Here is a 16,885-nt window from a genome sequence, read left to right as displayed (position 1 = left end):
AAAAAAGTGGTTTCTGAGCTAAAACTATAAAGTCTAGTTACTATAATGTCACACACACCCTGGTCACTCAGTATGTTATTAATTGAAGATGGTAGTAACGACAGACATCTGGAACAAAATCAGGACTTTTTTCCCTCTTTGTCTGCTACTGCTCAATGATTAACATATAAACTTGGAGTAAGGTCCCCTTTCATGGCTAGTACACTGAATTATTCATTCTCACAAGACTAGAGGTAAATTCCAGTACACCGACTTCCTCTACTATGAATTTACTCATTGGACCTCTGTTTCCATATCTAGAAAATGGGAATAATTCCTGTCCAATCTATCTCATCTCAAAAAAACAAAACAAAACAAAATACCAAAATCCAAGCTCACAGATACAGAGAGGAGATTGGCGGCTGCCCAAAGGAGGGGGTGAGGGGGAGTGGGCAAAACAAGTGGAGAGGATTAAAAGGTATATATGCTCAGCTTTAAAATAAATAAGTTATGGGTATGTAATGCACAGCATGCCAACTATAGCTAGTAAAACCTTATTTTATGTTTGAAAGATGCTAAGAGTAGATTTAAAAAATTCTCGAGAAAAAAATTTATAACTTTTATGTGGTGAGAGATGTTAACTAGATTTACTGTGGAGATCATTTTACAATGTATACAAATCCTGAATCATGCTGTACACCTGAAAAGTTATATGTCAATTATACTTCAATGTTTAAAAGAAAAAAGGCGCCAGGTCACCATAGAAAGATAAATAAATAAATAAGGCAAGAACTTACAAACCCAAAGCACTGAGGTGTCCTCACAAACACTGGCAGTAAGAAATGAAGAAAAGCTAAACCAACTGAATAACTTTTCTTAAGGTAAAAATTATTAATTTAAGAAACCAGTAGCAATGTATGTTAAAGGCAAAGTCAGGGCCTCCCCGGTGGCGCAGCGGTTGAGCGCTGGGTTGCGAAGCTGCCCGCGGCCTCTGTGGCGCCAGTTCGATCCCCGGCTGCTCTGGCCACCAGAGGAGGGTCCCACATGGCGCGCAGACCTCTCCTGCCGCCCGCTGCTCCCCTCAGCAGTGTACTTCGGTCCTTCTGCCTGCTCTGCTCCCGGCTCTGGCTCTGGTGAATTCTCTCACCCTCCCGCGCTTCTGACTGTACCCAGTGCATGTATAAACAAAACAAACAAACAAACAAATAAATAAATAAAATAAAACATGCCTCTATAAAAAAAAATAAATAAATAAATAAAGGCAAAGTCAAAATTAACTATGGTGTTAAGACCAAATATTTTTCATCCTGAAAAAGTTTAACTTGGCTGGAGTGTTAAACTATTCTTTCATGGATAGCAAATCTTCTTTCTTCTCATTCTCTTAAATGTTGCAGCAGTCTGAGAGCCACCCTGCTGTTGCTGCAATTCCAGAAGCGACTTCGCCCAAACATGTGGCCCCAAGCACCCGGCATAAGCTGATGAGCCTATCTCCATCCCAGTCCAGGCGTCTCTCCATGGATCCAGCCCCTTTCCTGGCATGCTCCACTTGGAAATCTCTCAATCCCAGAGTCCACATCCTTTCCATGTCATTCTGCTCCCCAACAAACAGCCAGAAACCCAGGTACCCCAGACTTTTCCTTGGATTCATCTCCCAATCCACGCTGACCAAGCCTTCAGATTTACCCTCCTTTGAGCCACCCACAACTCCAATCTCTCTACTCTCTGCCTTGGTTCAAGAACCACTTGTCCAACATTAAGTCAAGAACTGTTAATTGATCTCTGGGCTCACAGCCAATTCATCTCCCACACTAATTCAAAAATGGTTCCACAGCACCCATTTGATGATGTCATTTCCCTGAAATCCTGTAACACTTGCCCCTTCAAGATCAAGTTCCTTAGTGAGCACAAGATAGCTTTTCATGATTTTCACTCTATCATCTCCAAGGGCACAAACATGCCTTTCATACCACCAAGCTTTTGAACATGCTGTTCTCTCTGCCTAGACTGCTGCCCCTCCCCCAGTTTCTGCTTTTTCCGCCATCTTTTTTTTTTTTTTTTGGCTAATTCTAATTCATTTCAAAACACATCTCAGTCTGTGGTAATTCTGGAATCTCTCTGGAAATGCTCAGATTCACCCGGTCTGACAAAGTTGACCATCCCCCAAGTCACTAATGTCTCTGAGATCTTGGTGAGAGTCCCTCCTCACTTCATCTCACTGCTTAGGCCTCTTTGACCAGATGCTAAGCTCCTTTAGGATGGCTTAGATGAGGGTGTGACAAGTCCAATGCATTTCATTAATATTACTTAATGAACAAATGAATATCCGTAGGAATTAATTAATTCCCTGGGGGGGGGGGATGAGATCAAACTTCAGTTGAAATAAAAACTTCATCCACTTGGGTTCTTGGTCTCCATGAATTAATGTTAAGTTAGTTAGTAGCTGGTTTAAAGTTTATCTTAACTTAACAAACCCCTTCCTGTAAGGGTGTGCATAATTAATAGCATAAGGCTACAAGGGCAGTGCTTAAGGTCTATGAGAACAGAAGGTTTTTGGGCAGCCTAAAGAACTCCAGAAGCATCTATTTACACGGAAATAATTGAAAATCATTCCGATAGCTTCAGTAACTTAAGAAGTAACTAGTCCCCTAAGACTAGTTCCAGACAACAATTTGTTAGCCTACTTGGGGTTAAAATATGTAATTGAAAGTAATAAATGTACATTTATCTTAAAATATTCTATAATTCAGATGGGCCACCCCTCCCCCACCTTGCAATTAGAAGGAATTAGTGAAGTTCACCATACTTCCAGCTATGAACAGCACCACCAGGAAGCCAAGGTTCACCTATAATCTCTTAATTAGATGCATCCCTCACGATGCTGCCTGCCATCCTTCAAAGGAATGTTGACAGCCTGTCAGCCACAGAGGACAGCTCCGAGTCCCATACCTAGAATCATATGGATTTCCTATGAAAATTGCCTTAGCAGCAGCAGTTAGTCAATTTAATAACCTTATTAAACACTTTAATGACTTCTTGGACCTAATGACTATATCTACTAGGAAGGAAGAAACCAGGCAGAGTAGAATTAAAAATTTACACTAACTGATCCCTACTGTTCTCCACGTGAAAACAGGCTTCTGGAAAAAGAGAGACTGCTAGACTCTGCAATCTCATTCCTGTGTCTCTTATAATAATCACTCTGATTTCAGTGTATCTTGTTTCCCCACTTCCAGTCCAGGTTCAACCTTTATACATTTATCCACCTACCTTGTCTTTTTTTTCCTTAGCCTTGGTATGAGATGAAAGTAATAACAACAGCTATAATGCACAGGGCACTGACATGCCAGGCACTGTGATACATGTTAATACATGACTTCCTTTAATGTTTACAACAATCCTAAGAGGTCAGTAATATCAGCAACCCATTTTACAGATAAAAAAATAAAACTTCTAAAATGCTTAAGCCAATGGGCCAGAGTCAAATGGCCATTGAGGCTGGGCTAGGCTTCAAACTGAGGTCCAACTTTGTTCCAAACCCTGTGCTCTCAAACATCTCCAGTGCTTCTTTTAGAAATAACCTCAGGCAATTTCCAGTTCTACTAAAATTCCATTATTTTGGAGAAGAAAATGTATCTTCCTGGCTACCAGCTAAAATATCAGTTCAAACAGTAAGTGCTTCTAAAACTCTGTCCTGCCTACCTTGCCAAAGGCTTTGTATTTCACATTTACATTTCTAGCACTAGCAGCACAGCACTAGGACAGAGTAAGTGCTCATGAACTGTTTGCAAGTTAATTAACCAAATGATTACAAAGAAGATTAAAAAGCAAAGGACATATAGGTTCTGTATACTGAAAATTATAGGATCCTATTGAAGAAATCAAAGAACATACTTCTTTATATGTGTCTATATAAGTATATGCCTATACTGTGGACTAGAAGGGTCAACACAGGAAGATAAATTCTCCCCAAATTGATTTATAGGTTTAATGCAATTCCTGTAAAATCCCAGCAAGATTTTTTGAACAAACAGATGAGCTAGGGCCTCCCCTGGTGGCGCAGCGGTTGAGCGCTGGGCTGCCAAGCTACCCGCAGCCTCTACAGTGCCGGTTCAATCCCTGGCCACCAGCGAGGGTCCCACATGGCGCGCAGACCTCTCCTGCCACCTGCTGCTCCCCTCAGCAGTGTATTTCGTCAGTCTGCCTGTTCTGCTCCCCCTCTGGCTCTGGTGAATTCTCTCACCCTCCCGTGCTTCTGACTGTACCCAGTGCTTGTATAAACAAATAAATAAATATTAAAAACAAAAAAACAAAAAAACAGATGAGCTAGCAGACATCTACATAGAAAACAGCCAAAATAGCCAAAACCATTATGAAAAGTAAGAGGGATATCTTTTCCTGATGTTAAGGGTTTTTACTATATAGTAACATTAACTAAGATAGTGTGGTACTGCCGGAGGGACAGACACACAGATCAATGGAACAGAATAGAAAACCCAGAGAATAGAACAGAACAGAACAGAAAACCTACACAAATATGCCCATCTGATTTTTGACAAGAGTATAAAAACAATTCAATGGAGGTGAGATAACCTTTCAACAAGTGGTTCGGAAGCAAGTGGATATGCACAGATCAAAAGAACCTTGACCTACACCTTGTACCTTATACAAAAACTAACTCAAAATGGATCATAAATCTAGATGTAAATCCAGATCTAGATATAAAGTTTTTGGGGAAAAAAAATAAATATAGTTGGAGAAAATCTTTGGGACTTAGAACTAGAACTAGATGAAGAGTTCTTCAACGTGATACCAAAAGGACAATCACCTAAGGAAAGGTGATGAACTGGCCCTCACCAAAACTAACATCCTGTGCTTTTCAAAAGACCCTGTGAAGAAGCTGAAAAGACAAATTACAGACTGAAAGAAAATACTGGCAAAGTAAACATCCCTCAAAGGATTTGTATCTAGAATACGTAGAGAACCCTCAAAACTCGACATTTAAAAAACCAAGAATTCAATTAGGAAAAAGAAAAAACATACAAAGAAACATTTCACCAAAGAGGGCGTACAAATGGCAAGCAAGCTTATGAAAAGATGTTCAACATCATTAGCCATGAGGGAAATGCAAATCAACACCACATTGAGAGACCCATACACATCTATCAGCTTCTAGTGGGATTATCACTGTTTTTCATTTTAGTGATTGTGATAGCTGTATTTCCTTTTCATTTTCTCACAGTCTAGATTTAATCTTTCTGGTAGATATAACGACATGTTAATTTTTAAAAGACAAGTAGAAACAAAGGCTATAAAGTAGAATTTCTAGGTGTATTAATTTTTCATAGCCTTGATAAGAATTTTCTATCACAAAAATGAAAACATGTTTCATTTTGTACTCACTTTCTCAGGGTATTATTTTTTCCTATCCCAAAGCAAAGTTTCAATCATTCATCATTCATTCAGTCAATTAGTATAGGCTCTGTGGTAAGCACTGTTCTACGCAACTAATGATTACAGAATTTAACCAAAGTCTTATTCACCAAGGTTCTTTTCAAGACTCCGACAGAACACTCTCAAACTAAAAGTTAGCCAGTTTTACACGCTATCATTTTACAATTGACTAATTTGAAATGCAGAAGGAATGTATCAAGTAACTTTCCTTTATTTCCTAATAATAGTTATGACAAATTAGCTAAAAGACATACTGTGAGGAATGTTATTTCCCACTTTATTAGTGGGAGGTGTTTAAATGCCATACTCTTGTTGTTTTGAATGACAGTTTTTAAGAAAGTTTTTACTACTTTCTAGGGATAGATGAGATTCAGCTACATGACTTTTACGTGACTTAAAAAAGCTTATGATGTTGCAAGTTTCTTTATACCATTAGCACCCAAAATTAAGGAGAGTTTCCTTTTTGAGTCTTATAATACACCAGAAAAGGTATGGGGGAAAACACTCATCTCTTGCAACAAAAAGTAACTGTCAACCTGCGTTAAACTATACCATAGGACATACTCAGCAAAATCTAGAATGTTAAAACCTCTATGGGACAAAAGAAATAGTTTCTTCAACAAATAAATTGCAAAAGGGAGAGAAAGGCAGACTAAGACTTTCAGTAATATAATGCCAAAAGTGGTGTTTATCTGGTTCACAACTGGAACTACTACTATAAAATTTTTTTTTTTCAAAATAACCAGGGAAACTTGAACATTGAATAGTTAATGGTCTGAAAAAATTCATGTTAATTATTTAAGGTGTGAAGATGTGTTTGTTTCTAAAAAGTGTCATTTGTTGGAAATGTATACTGAAATATTTACAGATGAGATTACACAATGTTTAGGATTTCCTTTAAAATAATTCACTGTGTGGTAACAGGAGGAAGTGGGGGTGGGGTGGGGAGACAGCCTGGTCATGAGCGAATATTTGCTGAAGCTGGGTAAGAGATTACATGGAGGCTCATAACTTTATTTTCATGACTTAAAAATTTCATGATAAAAAGTAAAACCAGGAAAAGTAAAAGAAAGGAGGAGGAGAGGAGAGGAGAGGAATGAAGAAAGTATTTTATGAAAAGGAGCAATTATGGTGCTTGAAAGTGAAAGTAAGTCAGAAACCTAATTCTGAAAACGTTTACCATTTATGTGTAACATATACTGACACCATGAAAATAATGATATCCCAATACTTATCTATATTTAAAATGTAAGATTGTTTTCATTGCTATAAAAATATTAAAATACGTTCTAAAGAGAGAAAGGCAAAATTTTAAATGTAAAGGAGTACACCAAGAAAATGAAGTCCCCTCCCTGCCTGATTACCAGTTTCTTACCCACTTATCCAGGACTGTCATGTATATTATACATTTTATGCATAAGCGATGCACACATCATTTTAACACAAATGGGAGCATAATATAAATACTATTTGCATCTTTTGCTTTATTCACTGCACAGTCTTTTAGAAATCTTTGTATGTGAGCATATATAATTCAATGTTACTTGTTGTAAATGTTTTTTATTTTAGAACTGTTTTAGATATACAGAGAAATTGTGAAGATGGGAGAGAATACTCACATGTCCCACCCTGTTAACATTTCATATTAGTACAGTACATATGTCACAATTAATGAACCAATACTGATGTTATTAACTAAAGTCTACATTTTAGTCATATTTCCTTGGTTTCAATCTAAGGTCCTCTTTCTGTTTCAGGATCCCATCCAGGGTATTGCATTATCTTAACGATGGTGTTCTCTTTGTCTTCTTGACTCTAACAAGTTTCTCAGCTTTGTTTTGATGATCTTGACATTTTTGAGGAGTACTGGGTAGGCATTTTGTAGAATGTTCTTCAGCTAGGGTTTGTCTGAAGTCATTCTCACAATTACAGCAGGGTAACGTGTTCAGGGAGAAGGACCACAGAGGCCACAGTGCCATTCTTATCACGTCCCATCAAGGGCATGCACTATCACTATGACATCTCACTGCTGCTGTTGATTTTGATCACTACCTACAGATGATATCTATCAGATTTCTTCACTATGAAGTTACTCTTTTTTTCATTTCTTAACAAATGTCAAGATAGACTTATGTTTACTAATTCTTATCTTTCTATTTGGAAGCCTCTTTTAATTTAATCATGTCTGACAAAGTATTACTTGAAATGTGTTAGAATACTAAGCTAGAAGAACGTGAGATATTAAACTATAAATTTTATATGATCTCAATTTTTCTAAAAATGATATATACATATGTATAGAAGACTGGAAAGAAATAGCCCAAAGTCTATTTTTTCCCTTACACTTTTCCAAAAATGTTCTGAAATGAACAATTCCTTTAAACTCTGGAAGGAAAAAAAAATGAGGGAGGGAATCTTAATTTGGGACTGGTTCAGACAAAACTATGTTTAAATAGGAAAATGTAATAACTGGGCATAACAGTCAGAGACTAAGAAAAGGAAAGAAGGAAGGGAAAACATCTAGATTTTGGGGAGTGGGAGAGTGTTTTGTCTTATCCCCTAGCTCCCCCCTTCAAAGGCCCAGCATGGGATATTCTTTAATGATATGCATTGGTTCCAGCCCAGCCAGTTTTCAATCATTTTCCCAGTATCAAAACCATGCTATCCCAAGAACAAGTCCAAGTACTACCTACCATTAGTCTGACCAGGTCTCTTGAACATGTAAATGTAAAGCTTAGAGGCAACAGATGCAAAACAGCAGCCTATCCTTCCCCATCTCTCCCTTGGGGCCCCAGCCCCTCCCTCAGCACAGGGTTCTTGGGGCACCTTGAACACCCCTGAGACTTGGCCTCTACACTCCAGGCTTTCCCTGTCACAGTGCTGATGGCTTTATGATCACTGAAGGGTCAAGAACTGGAGGTTGCTATTATATCCACTATGGAGTATGTACATTTTGAAGGGTGAAGAATCTCCTATCCTAGATATGGCCATCTCTAACAATAGAATTTGATGATCATGATCCAGGAGAGAAGGGGATATTTACCTCCCCACCCCCCTAATACTCCACCAGACACACAAAAGGAGTTTTACCTTTCAAGTCACATAAAATTGGTAGGGACTGTCCCATTTACATCAAGTGAGCTCTGAGCAGAGGAACAGTTTCATGGAGGGGCTAGAATACTGTGTTCTGTGTAATTTTCTGTCCAGCAGGAGTTAACTGTGTATTCACACATCTTCAGAAATGAGTTCAAAGGGGTTAAAGGCAAGACTCCTTAGTAATGCAGAAAAATCAAAGTGGTCGCTAGCCTATTAGAATGTAAAAAGAGCAAAAAAATGCCTGACTCCACAGAGGACACTGACTAAAATGTGTTTCCTGTTACAGCCACCTGCTTTTTCATTAGGAGTCTGGGTTCTGTCTCATTAAACAGAAGAGTTGATTCAGTTGGGCCCATCTAATTATTCTTATTAAAATATGTAACCATAATATTTTAATTGTAAATTAAAGTTGCATGCATGAATGAATCTGAATTCATTTTCATTTTACAATGGCCCAATGCCAAGGCCTTTTTATGGGGAAGATCCATCAGCGTGGATACTGCTCTCCTGGGAATTCAAACCAATGTGCAAATGGAACATGTTTAACTAACAAGGGAGACTCTCACTCCCTGTTCTCCTCTCTCCAGATTTATTATAGTAATAAAGCTATTTTAACAAGAGAAACTGCATTTGATTTCCTACCCCCTGATCTTAAAAAAAAAGAAAGAAAGAAAGAATTACCAAACTTCTAGGCTGGCACTACCAGTTTGATGCAACCAAGATGTCACTCCCAGGTCATTTGAATCTTAACAAAGATAGTAAATAGGTCTCAACTCACATGCCAACCTCATGATAAAATGGCAAAGTCTGCTGTGTGTACCTAGTGGAAAGTACTTACACACACACCACCCCCTTGGTCTAGAACAATCAGTGATACTGCATTTGGCCCTTACATAGGCACTTAAGTTGACCTGAATCATTTCCCACTAAACAACAGTCAGTCACTAGGATATTTAAGGGCACAACCAAACCTTCCTCTACTTCAAACTGGCCCTGACTATACGGTGCTGTTGGGGTAGGCGGTGAGATAAAAATATCTATTATAATTGAGATATTCAGAAAGCCTCTTCTTGACTTTTAAGCTGAGGCCTGAAGGTTAAGGTCGAATGAGCCATTCAGCATGGCATAAAGGCTGCGGAAGAGAGATTATTCCAGGCCATGGGGAAAACATCTGTGGAAGCTCAGGGGCCCGGAGTGCAGACAGCACTCATTCAAGACTCTGAAACAAGCTCCAAATTAAGGAGTGAGAAGTATACCTGGCTGGGGGAAAGGCAGGAGATGAGCCAGGAGAAAGAAGCTGGGTCAGATCACACAGAGCTTTAGAAACCTAAGAACTTCTTCTAAATCCTTAGAAACAATTAGGAGCTTTGACTTTAAGAGTGATGGGTTGAAAGTCAGAACATTAGGGCCACATGTAGAAGTTGGTCTGACATGTGACCAAGAGTAGAATATTACAGTATACCCAGAATCTGCTCTTGTTAGCTCTTCCTTACTATAGAGGTTAAAGTAAATTTCTACTAATTATACCTTTTTTCTAAACGCAGTATTTTTTCTTTTCATTTGAATGACTTTCTACTTTAAAATTTCCTAATGCTATAATACTGCTGTGCATGTATTTATTTTTTTAAAAGATTTATTTATTTATGCATACAAGAACTGGGATACAGGCCAGAAGTGCAGGGAGTGAGATGAATCGCTAGAGACAGAGTGGGGAACAGAACAGGAGGATTGACTGAAATACACTGCTGAGGGGAGCAGTGTGCGAGTCAGGAGAAGTCTGCTGTGTCATGTGGGTCATCTCCCTGGCTGGGGATCAAACTCGTGTTGCAGTGGCTGTAGACAGCTTCACAGGTTGCATCTTAACACCCTGCACCACCAGGGAGGCCCCGTGCTGTGTATGTATTTATAACAAAGGACTTTTGCAAGGTCAATAAATTGCTCCTTTATGTAGTTTGTTAAAACTCATGTATAATTTTTATTAATTCAAATGAGATCATAATAAAAACAAAGTGATTAAACCAAGCAAGCAAAATAAAAGTTTGTTCTAATTAGAAAAAAGTCTTCATTGCTTTTGTTGGATATTCCGCCCCCAAGAGAACAACCTTTAAAACGTGCCTTGCAGCAGTGGGCACAACCTGTTCCCTTGGCCAAGTCTGCCCAGCAGTCAGGCTGATGCAGGTGTGTAGTGAAGAATGACCTTATCCAAAGGGAGTTCCAGCCCCTGCTCTCAGCCACTGGGAGGTGCCTTCTAAGACCCTGAAAGTCCTGCCTGACAGGAATATGTCTTTGTTTGCTGGGATTTTGATCATTGGACAGTTTTACTGTGTGAATTTGATGAGGGCTTGGGACAACCCTGGCACAGTTCCTCCTCTGGAGGAACTGGAAACTGAAAATTTTAGCCCGATCACCAGGGGCCCAAAGGTCAATCTCACACACAGTATTCAAATGAGCTCCAGGGCCTCCCCGCAGGCACAGAGGGTTGAGCACAGCGCTATGAAGCTGTCCGCAGCCTCTGCAGCACTGGTTCGATCCCGGCCAGCCAGGGAGATTCCCACATGGCACGGCAGACCTCTCCAGTCATGCCCGCTGCTTGCCTCAGCAATGCTTTCAGTCTGTCTGCCTGATCTGCTCCCCACTCTGTCTCTGGTGAATCCTCTCACCCTCCCGTGCCTCTGGCCTTTACCCCAGCTATTGTATAAATAAAAAATACATCTTAAAAAAAAAAAAGTTCCAATAAAACCTCTGGCTCAGGTGAGCTCCCCTGTGCATATTATCACACACTAATGCCAGGAGACTAACTCCATAAAGAGAAGATGATCAGAAGTTTCACTTTTGAACCTTCCTCAACTCTGTCCTACGCGTCTCCTCCTTTGGCTGGTTCTAATGTGTATCCTTTCCCTGAAATAAACCACAACTATGAGTCCAGTAGCTTTCAGTGATTTCTGTAAATCTTTCTCATGAACCATCAAAAATGAGGATGATTTGGAGACTCCTCAAACCAGCAAGGGGCATCAGAAGTGAGGGCACTATTGTGGGGACTTGCTGTTTGGAACAGGTATTTCCTGGAGTTAGCAGCTTGGCCCCAGAATTGTTTGATTCAGAATTGGGGAGGGAGGGTGGTATACCTGGTCCTAGTGTTGCCTGGGGTTGCTTCTGGGAGGTCTCCACCTTCAGGGACTGACTGAAAGAAACACAGGGGACCCTCTGGGGTGCTACGAACATTTATACTTCAATTGAATGGTGGTTACAGAGGTAGATACGCAAGAAAAAATCCACTAAGCTTTCATGTAAGATTAGGACAGTTTTTTATTTTACTGTACATGTTATAGGCCAATTAAAAAATAGTCTAAAAAAAAAAAACCTTAAACACTGCCTTTGAATAGCTGGGTGCCCAAACTAACATTAAAGGATAGATGTGGGCTGAACTTCTGAGGAGAACCTGAACCCAAATATAGGGCTGAAAGAAAGGATATGAGATCTAGCAAAGAAGTTTCTGGAAGAAGTCTCTGAAATGGGTTGTTTAAGGCTTTAAACTTGGGTGAAGTGAACTGAGACTAGGGAAGGGAATTGCGTGAAACCAGTCAAGAGACTTGAGAGGAACAAGCAGCAACACTGGGCCTGATGGCTTCCCTGGATTGTTAGTGGAGGTGGGAGCAGGTATGAGGCCAGGATGCAGAACAACAAGCAAGCAGGTCAGGGAAGGCTATGCAAAGCAAAGGGTGGGATGCAGCCCTGAGAGAATTCTGAGCCATGGAAGAAGATGCTTTTATAAACAGTGGGTAGGAGTGAAATGAGAGATGGAACAGTCACTGAAACCAAAACTGAGGCCAAGAATGCACCAGTGCTAGAGAGTAGGAGCAGTGGGGCAGGAGGGCAGGGTTTCTATTCTTTTACTAGCCCTCCCCTGGAATGCTCTGCAGTCTCCACCACAGATTTATGGTGTATGAATGGCAGTGCATCAAGGTATGACAGAGTATCTGGAACCCTGGTCCCAGTTTGTTACCTTCCTGCTGTTAAAAACCACAAAACCCTGGGTCTCCTCTGGTGGCGCAGGCAGTTGAGCGCCACGCTGTGAAGCTGTCCACAGCCTCTGCAGGGCCGGTTCGATCTCGGCCGACTGGTGAGAGTCGCACATGGCGCAGCAGACCTCTCCTGTCTCGCCCACTGCTCCCCTCAGCAGTGTATTTCGTCAGTCTGCTTGTTCTGTTCCCTACTCTGTCTCTGGTGAATTCTCTCACCCTCCCATGCATCTGGTCTGTACCCCGGTTCTTGTATAAAAACCCTGGTTAGCCAATACCCTGCTTCCCTGCTACCTTGGCTATGGTTTCATGGTCAACCCCATACAACCAGGACCCCCTGCTGAGAGTGTGCTCAGGGCAGTTGTCACCCTTCTCTTATTGTGTGATCCACAATAAACGATCCTGGCTTGAAACTAGTTATTGGCTCTTTCAAAATTTGTGTGGGATTAATTGGTGGAGGCCAGACAAAGGCCCTTGGTTATCAATAGCAATTGTACATGATTATTTTGGGATTCATGATGACATACCTCTTTTTGTTGTTCTGGAAACATCTTCAGCACAGAACAGGATGAATCTGAAAAATAAGATGCCAACATTAGGTGATTTGGAACCTCCATACTGGACCAGATGTGTGTATCATGGCCTCTACCTATATCCCCCCCGCCCCAAGAGCACCTGACCAAGCACAGGCCCTGAAAGGGGAGGCTCTGTTCTCCTCTCCCTCCCGCCCCCACCCCTGTCCGATGCAGTCCACACAGAGGAGTGGAAGGCTGGGACCTGGCAGGTCCAAGGCAACTGGATGATGAAGACAGACCCTCAAACTGGAAGCCAAGCAGTCAGGCTGGAGACTTGGTGAATCAGAGGAGGCTGGAGTTGGAGACTTGGCAAATCAGCGGAGGCTGGAGATTTGGGGCAGACAGAGAAGCTATGAGGGGCTGGTGGGGGATGCTGTTTGGCAGTAAGATGGAGAGGAAGGGGCAGGATGCCCAAAGGTCCACTACAGATGACAGCCCTGACAGCTTCACCAGTGACCCGGGTCAGTCTATGACATTTCAGCTACTCCACAGTTCAGATAAGAGATGCTATGGCCCAGGAGGGAAGAGGTCAGGACCTTGATTGTGACCTTCTCGTCAGTCTATCCATGGATTCCAGACTCTTCATGTCCCTGGGCTTGTCTATTATTTATTACACCCCCATTTATTACATAGGCTCATTGGAGTTTACACCTGCTCCCTGCCAAAAAAATGTAACCCCCTGAGTTCATATACACACATGTGTATGAAGCACCCAAACAGTGATGATGGCTGCATGGTCACTATTTGCCTTTATTTTGATAGTGTAAGTCTGACGCCACTTTCTGGATACTTCTTATCATCCATAAATAGTCCCTGCATCTCTACTAACATCTTTAGCCCTGCAGGGAATATGAGGAAGCAAGAACACGAAGTTCAGGCCTCAAGTCCCACGTGGTATCACTGAGGAGCTAACCCTCGCAGGGACTCTCATGGGAGGGGAGAGACATGCACGGTGAGTGGAAGCGGGTTTCCAAGGGGAAGGAAGCTCCTTTCACCTGGAATGGGCGGGGGCAAGGGGGGGTCACCTGAAGGCAGGGGAGGACAGGGGCATGTCAAGTGTTCTGAAAAGAAGGACACAGAGGTGTGACAATGGCACGCACAAAGGATAAAGAAATAGGAGACAGTCAGTCAGGAAATGGCAACCAGCCCAGATCAGCTGAGGGACAGGCTCACAGAGGGTGGAGTGTGCTAAATTGTTGCAGCCAATAAGCTATGTCCCAACCTCTAGAACCTCTAGAAACTGTGAATGTGACCTCATTTGGAAAAAGGGTTCTTCATAAATATAACTGAGACTCTTGAGATCTCCTTGAATTACCTGAGTGGACCCCAAATTCAAGTGTCCTTTAAGGGGCAGGAGAAGACACACACAAACACACAGAGGAAAAGGCCATGTGAAGATGGAGGCAGAGACTGGGGTGACGAGACACCCCCAGTGGAGGGACACCAGGAGCCACCAGAAACTGGGAGAGACCAGCAGGGATTTTCCCAAGAGCCTCCAGAGAAAGTGAGATCCTGCCTACAACCCTGATTTCAGATTCTAGTTTCCAGAATTGTGAAAGAATAAAGTTCTGGGCCTCCCTGGTGGCGCAAGAAGTTAAGACGCGACCTATGGAGCTAACCGCAGCCACTGCAGCATGAGTTTGATCCCCGGCCAGGGAGTTACCCACATGGCGCAGCAGACCTCTCCTGTCTCGCCCAATGTTCCCCTCAGCAGTGTACTTCAGTCAATCTGCCTGTTCTGGTCTCCACTCTGTCTCTGGTGAATCCTCTCACCCCCACACACCTCTGGCCTGCATCCCCGTTCTTGTATGCATAAATAAATAAATCTTTAAAAAAAAATAAATTTCTGTGTGTTGAGCCTCCTTGTGTGTGGTAATTCCTTACAGTAGTCACAGGAAACTATATAGAGAGTGTTTATGGGGATTTGATTGTAAAGATAGGGTGGGCTTATATATGGGGAGGCAGAAATTCAGTCATGTATGCGTTCACTCAATAAATATTTAAGGTGCTCCTGCCACATGCCACATGCTGGAAGAGGAAAGGACACACAATGGCATCCAGAGCAGACTTGGAGCTTATGAGGTGATATGGATTAAACAACAATGGGAGGTGAGGAGATGATGTCACCAGGGAAGGCTTTACTGAGAAAGCGGCACTTAAGCTGAGACCTAAAGGATGGTGTCATTTAGCCAAGAATGTAAAAGGAGAAAGATAGTGTAAGCAGAAAGACTAGCATGTGCAAAGGAACAGAGGCTGGAAGGGGGAGCAGCTTAGAGTTTGGGTTATTGAGGGGTTACTGCCCTGGATGAAAGTGAGACCACGGGCTACACCATCTCAGGATCTGGCTGTGTTCCTACCCACACCACACTCTGCCACACTGCCTAAGCTCTGCCCAGGTAGGCCCTCTACTCTCATGCCTTCACCCCTTCCAGATATCCCAGAAAACTCCCACTGATCTTCTGGGGTTCAACATGGCAATCACTCCCCACCCCCGCCCCAACTCTCTGCCCCATGATGTAGTGCGCTGGGCAGTCCCCTGCTAATCCCACCTGCTTCATAATATTTGTATATTCTGTCTCCCCCAACTGACTAAATTTCTCCAGCAGAGCACATCTGTGTTTCCTTGTGTCATTAAGCTTCACAACCATGCCGTGAGGGAGATTTGAGCGTCCTCACTTTATAGGTAAGAACACAGTCAGGTTGCCCAACGGTATACAGAGAGCCAAAGAACTCAAGTTCAATTTCAAGTCAAGCCAGTCTGTTTCCCAATCCTGTCCTTTCCATTGTGCAACGCCACCCCCATGATCATGTGAAATGATCAAGGCTTGCTTTTAATTCTCCCCAAAAGGCCTGAGCTTTTCCTACCCAGGTAGAACCCTACAGTTCTAATAGGATGGCCACAGAGATGGCAAGTCAAACTAGGAAATGGAAGTTTAAATCAGATTCAACACATCGGGGAGGACTACAAGGATAAACTTTAATATATAAATCTATATAGTAGAATAAGAAGGGGTAGAGGGGGTAAGATTTTTAATTTTTTTATTCCATACTCTTTCATATTATTTGCATTTTCCCAGTTAACACACATGAATTTTATCCTTTTTGAAGTTACAATTGTTTAAAATAAATATTTCTTCTATCAGAAGAAATACTGACTTTAATATAAATTACACAGCATTTTTATTTCATGTAAACTAAAAAGCAGATTAAAATGTATGAAGAGATGCTACCTTTATAACACAACAGGAAGTGTCACTTGGCACTAGACCCTGCCATGGAATTTACTGATGGGGAGAAGGGAACAGAATGATAACATAATAACATGGCTTAAGATAAAAGGTCAAAGCTGCCTGTCAGAAACTACCCCTTGACAAAACTATGTTCTTGGGTAGGCTGTAAAATTTTAGTCATTTAGATTTCCAAAGTCCCCAGGCCAGTCCATGTGCCTGCTATAATAATGTAAATAGAGAATTTTCTATGTGTGTTCAAGAGACATCCATGCCAGCAAGTCTGGGGATCTGCCTGGAAGGGAACCTCAACAAGGCTGACTTTGGGGCATTTTATCTCCCCACCAACACTGGATAACCATGGACACCCACTGTGATTCAATCCCTTCCCACTTTCCTTGCAAAAATTACTAAGTCTCATGACCTTTCCAAACAGGCATGATTTCTCAAACTTGTTGCTCAGGTCGGAGCTGGTGCTCACAGATGACAGGTACATGGGCTGCCCCTCTCCTGGGTAACATGGCAGCCACGGAGAGTC

General features: G+C 41.8%; 1 protein-coding gene across 5 annotated transcripts in view; it reads right to left on the bottom strand.

Moving 5' to 3' along the window:
* The window catches only part of SNX10 (sorting nexin 10), a 74,228-nt gene that overhangs the window by 17,061 nt on the left and 40,282 nt on the right, over window positions 1–16,885 (bottom strand). For all 5 annotated transcript variants that reach the window (XM_054692434.1, XM_037509548.2, XM_037509528.2 and 2 more), the window contains one exon: window positions 13,073–13,119. In XM_054692434.1, coding sequence (XP_054548409.1) covers window positions 13,073–13,096 — 24 coding nt within the window. In that variant the 5' untranslated portion in view covers window positions 13,097–13,119. The remainder of the gene's footprint in view (window positions 1–13,072; window positions 13,120–16,885) is intronic.

This window comes from Talpa occidentalis, unplaced genomic scaffold, assembly GCF_014898055.3.
Source record: "Talpa occidentalis isolate TD23 unplaced genomic scaffold, MPIMG_talOcc4v2.1, whole genome shotgun sequence".
Lineage (NCBI taxonomy): Eukaryota > Metazoa > Chordata > Mammalia > Eulipotyphla > Talpidae > Talpa > Talpa occidentalis.
Note: the sequence above shows the minus strand (reverse complement) of the source record. Positions and strands in the feature narration are given on the sequence as shown.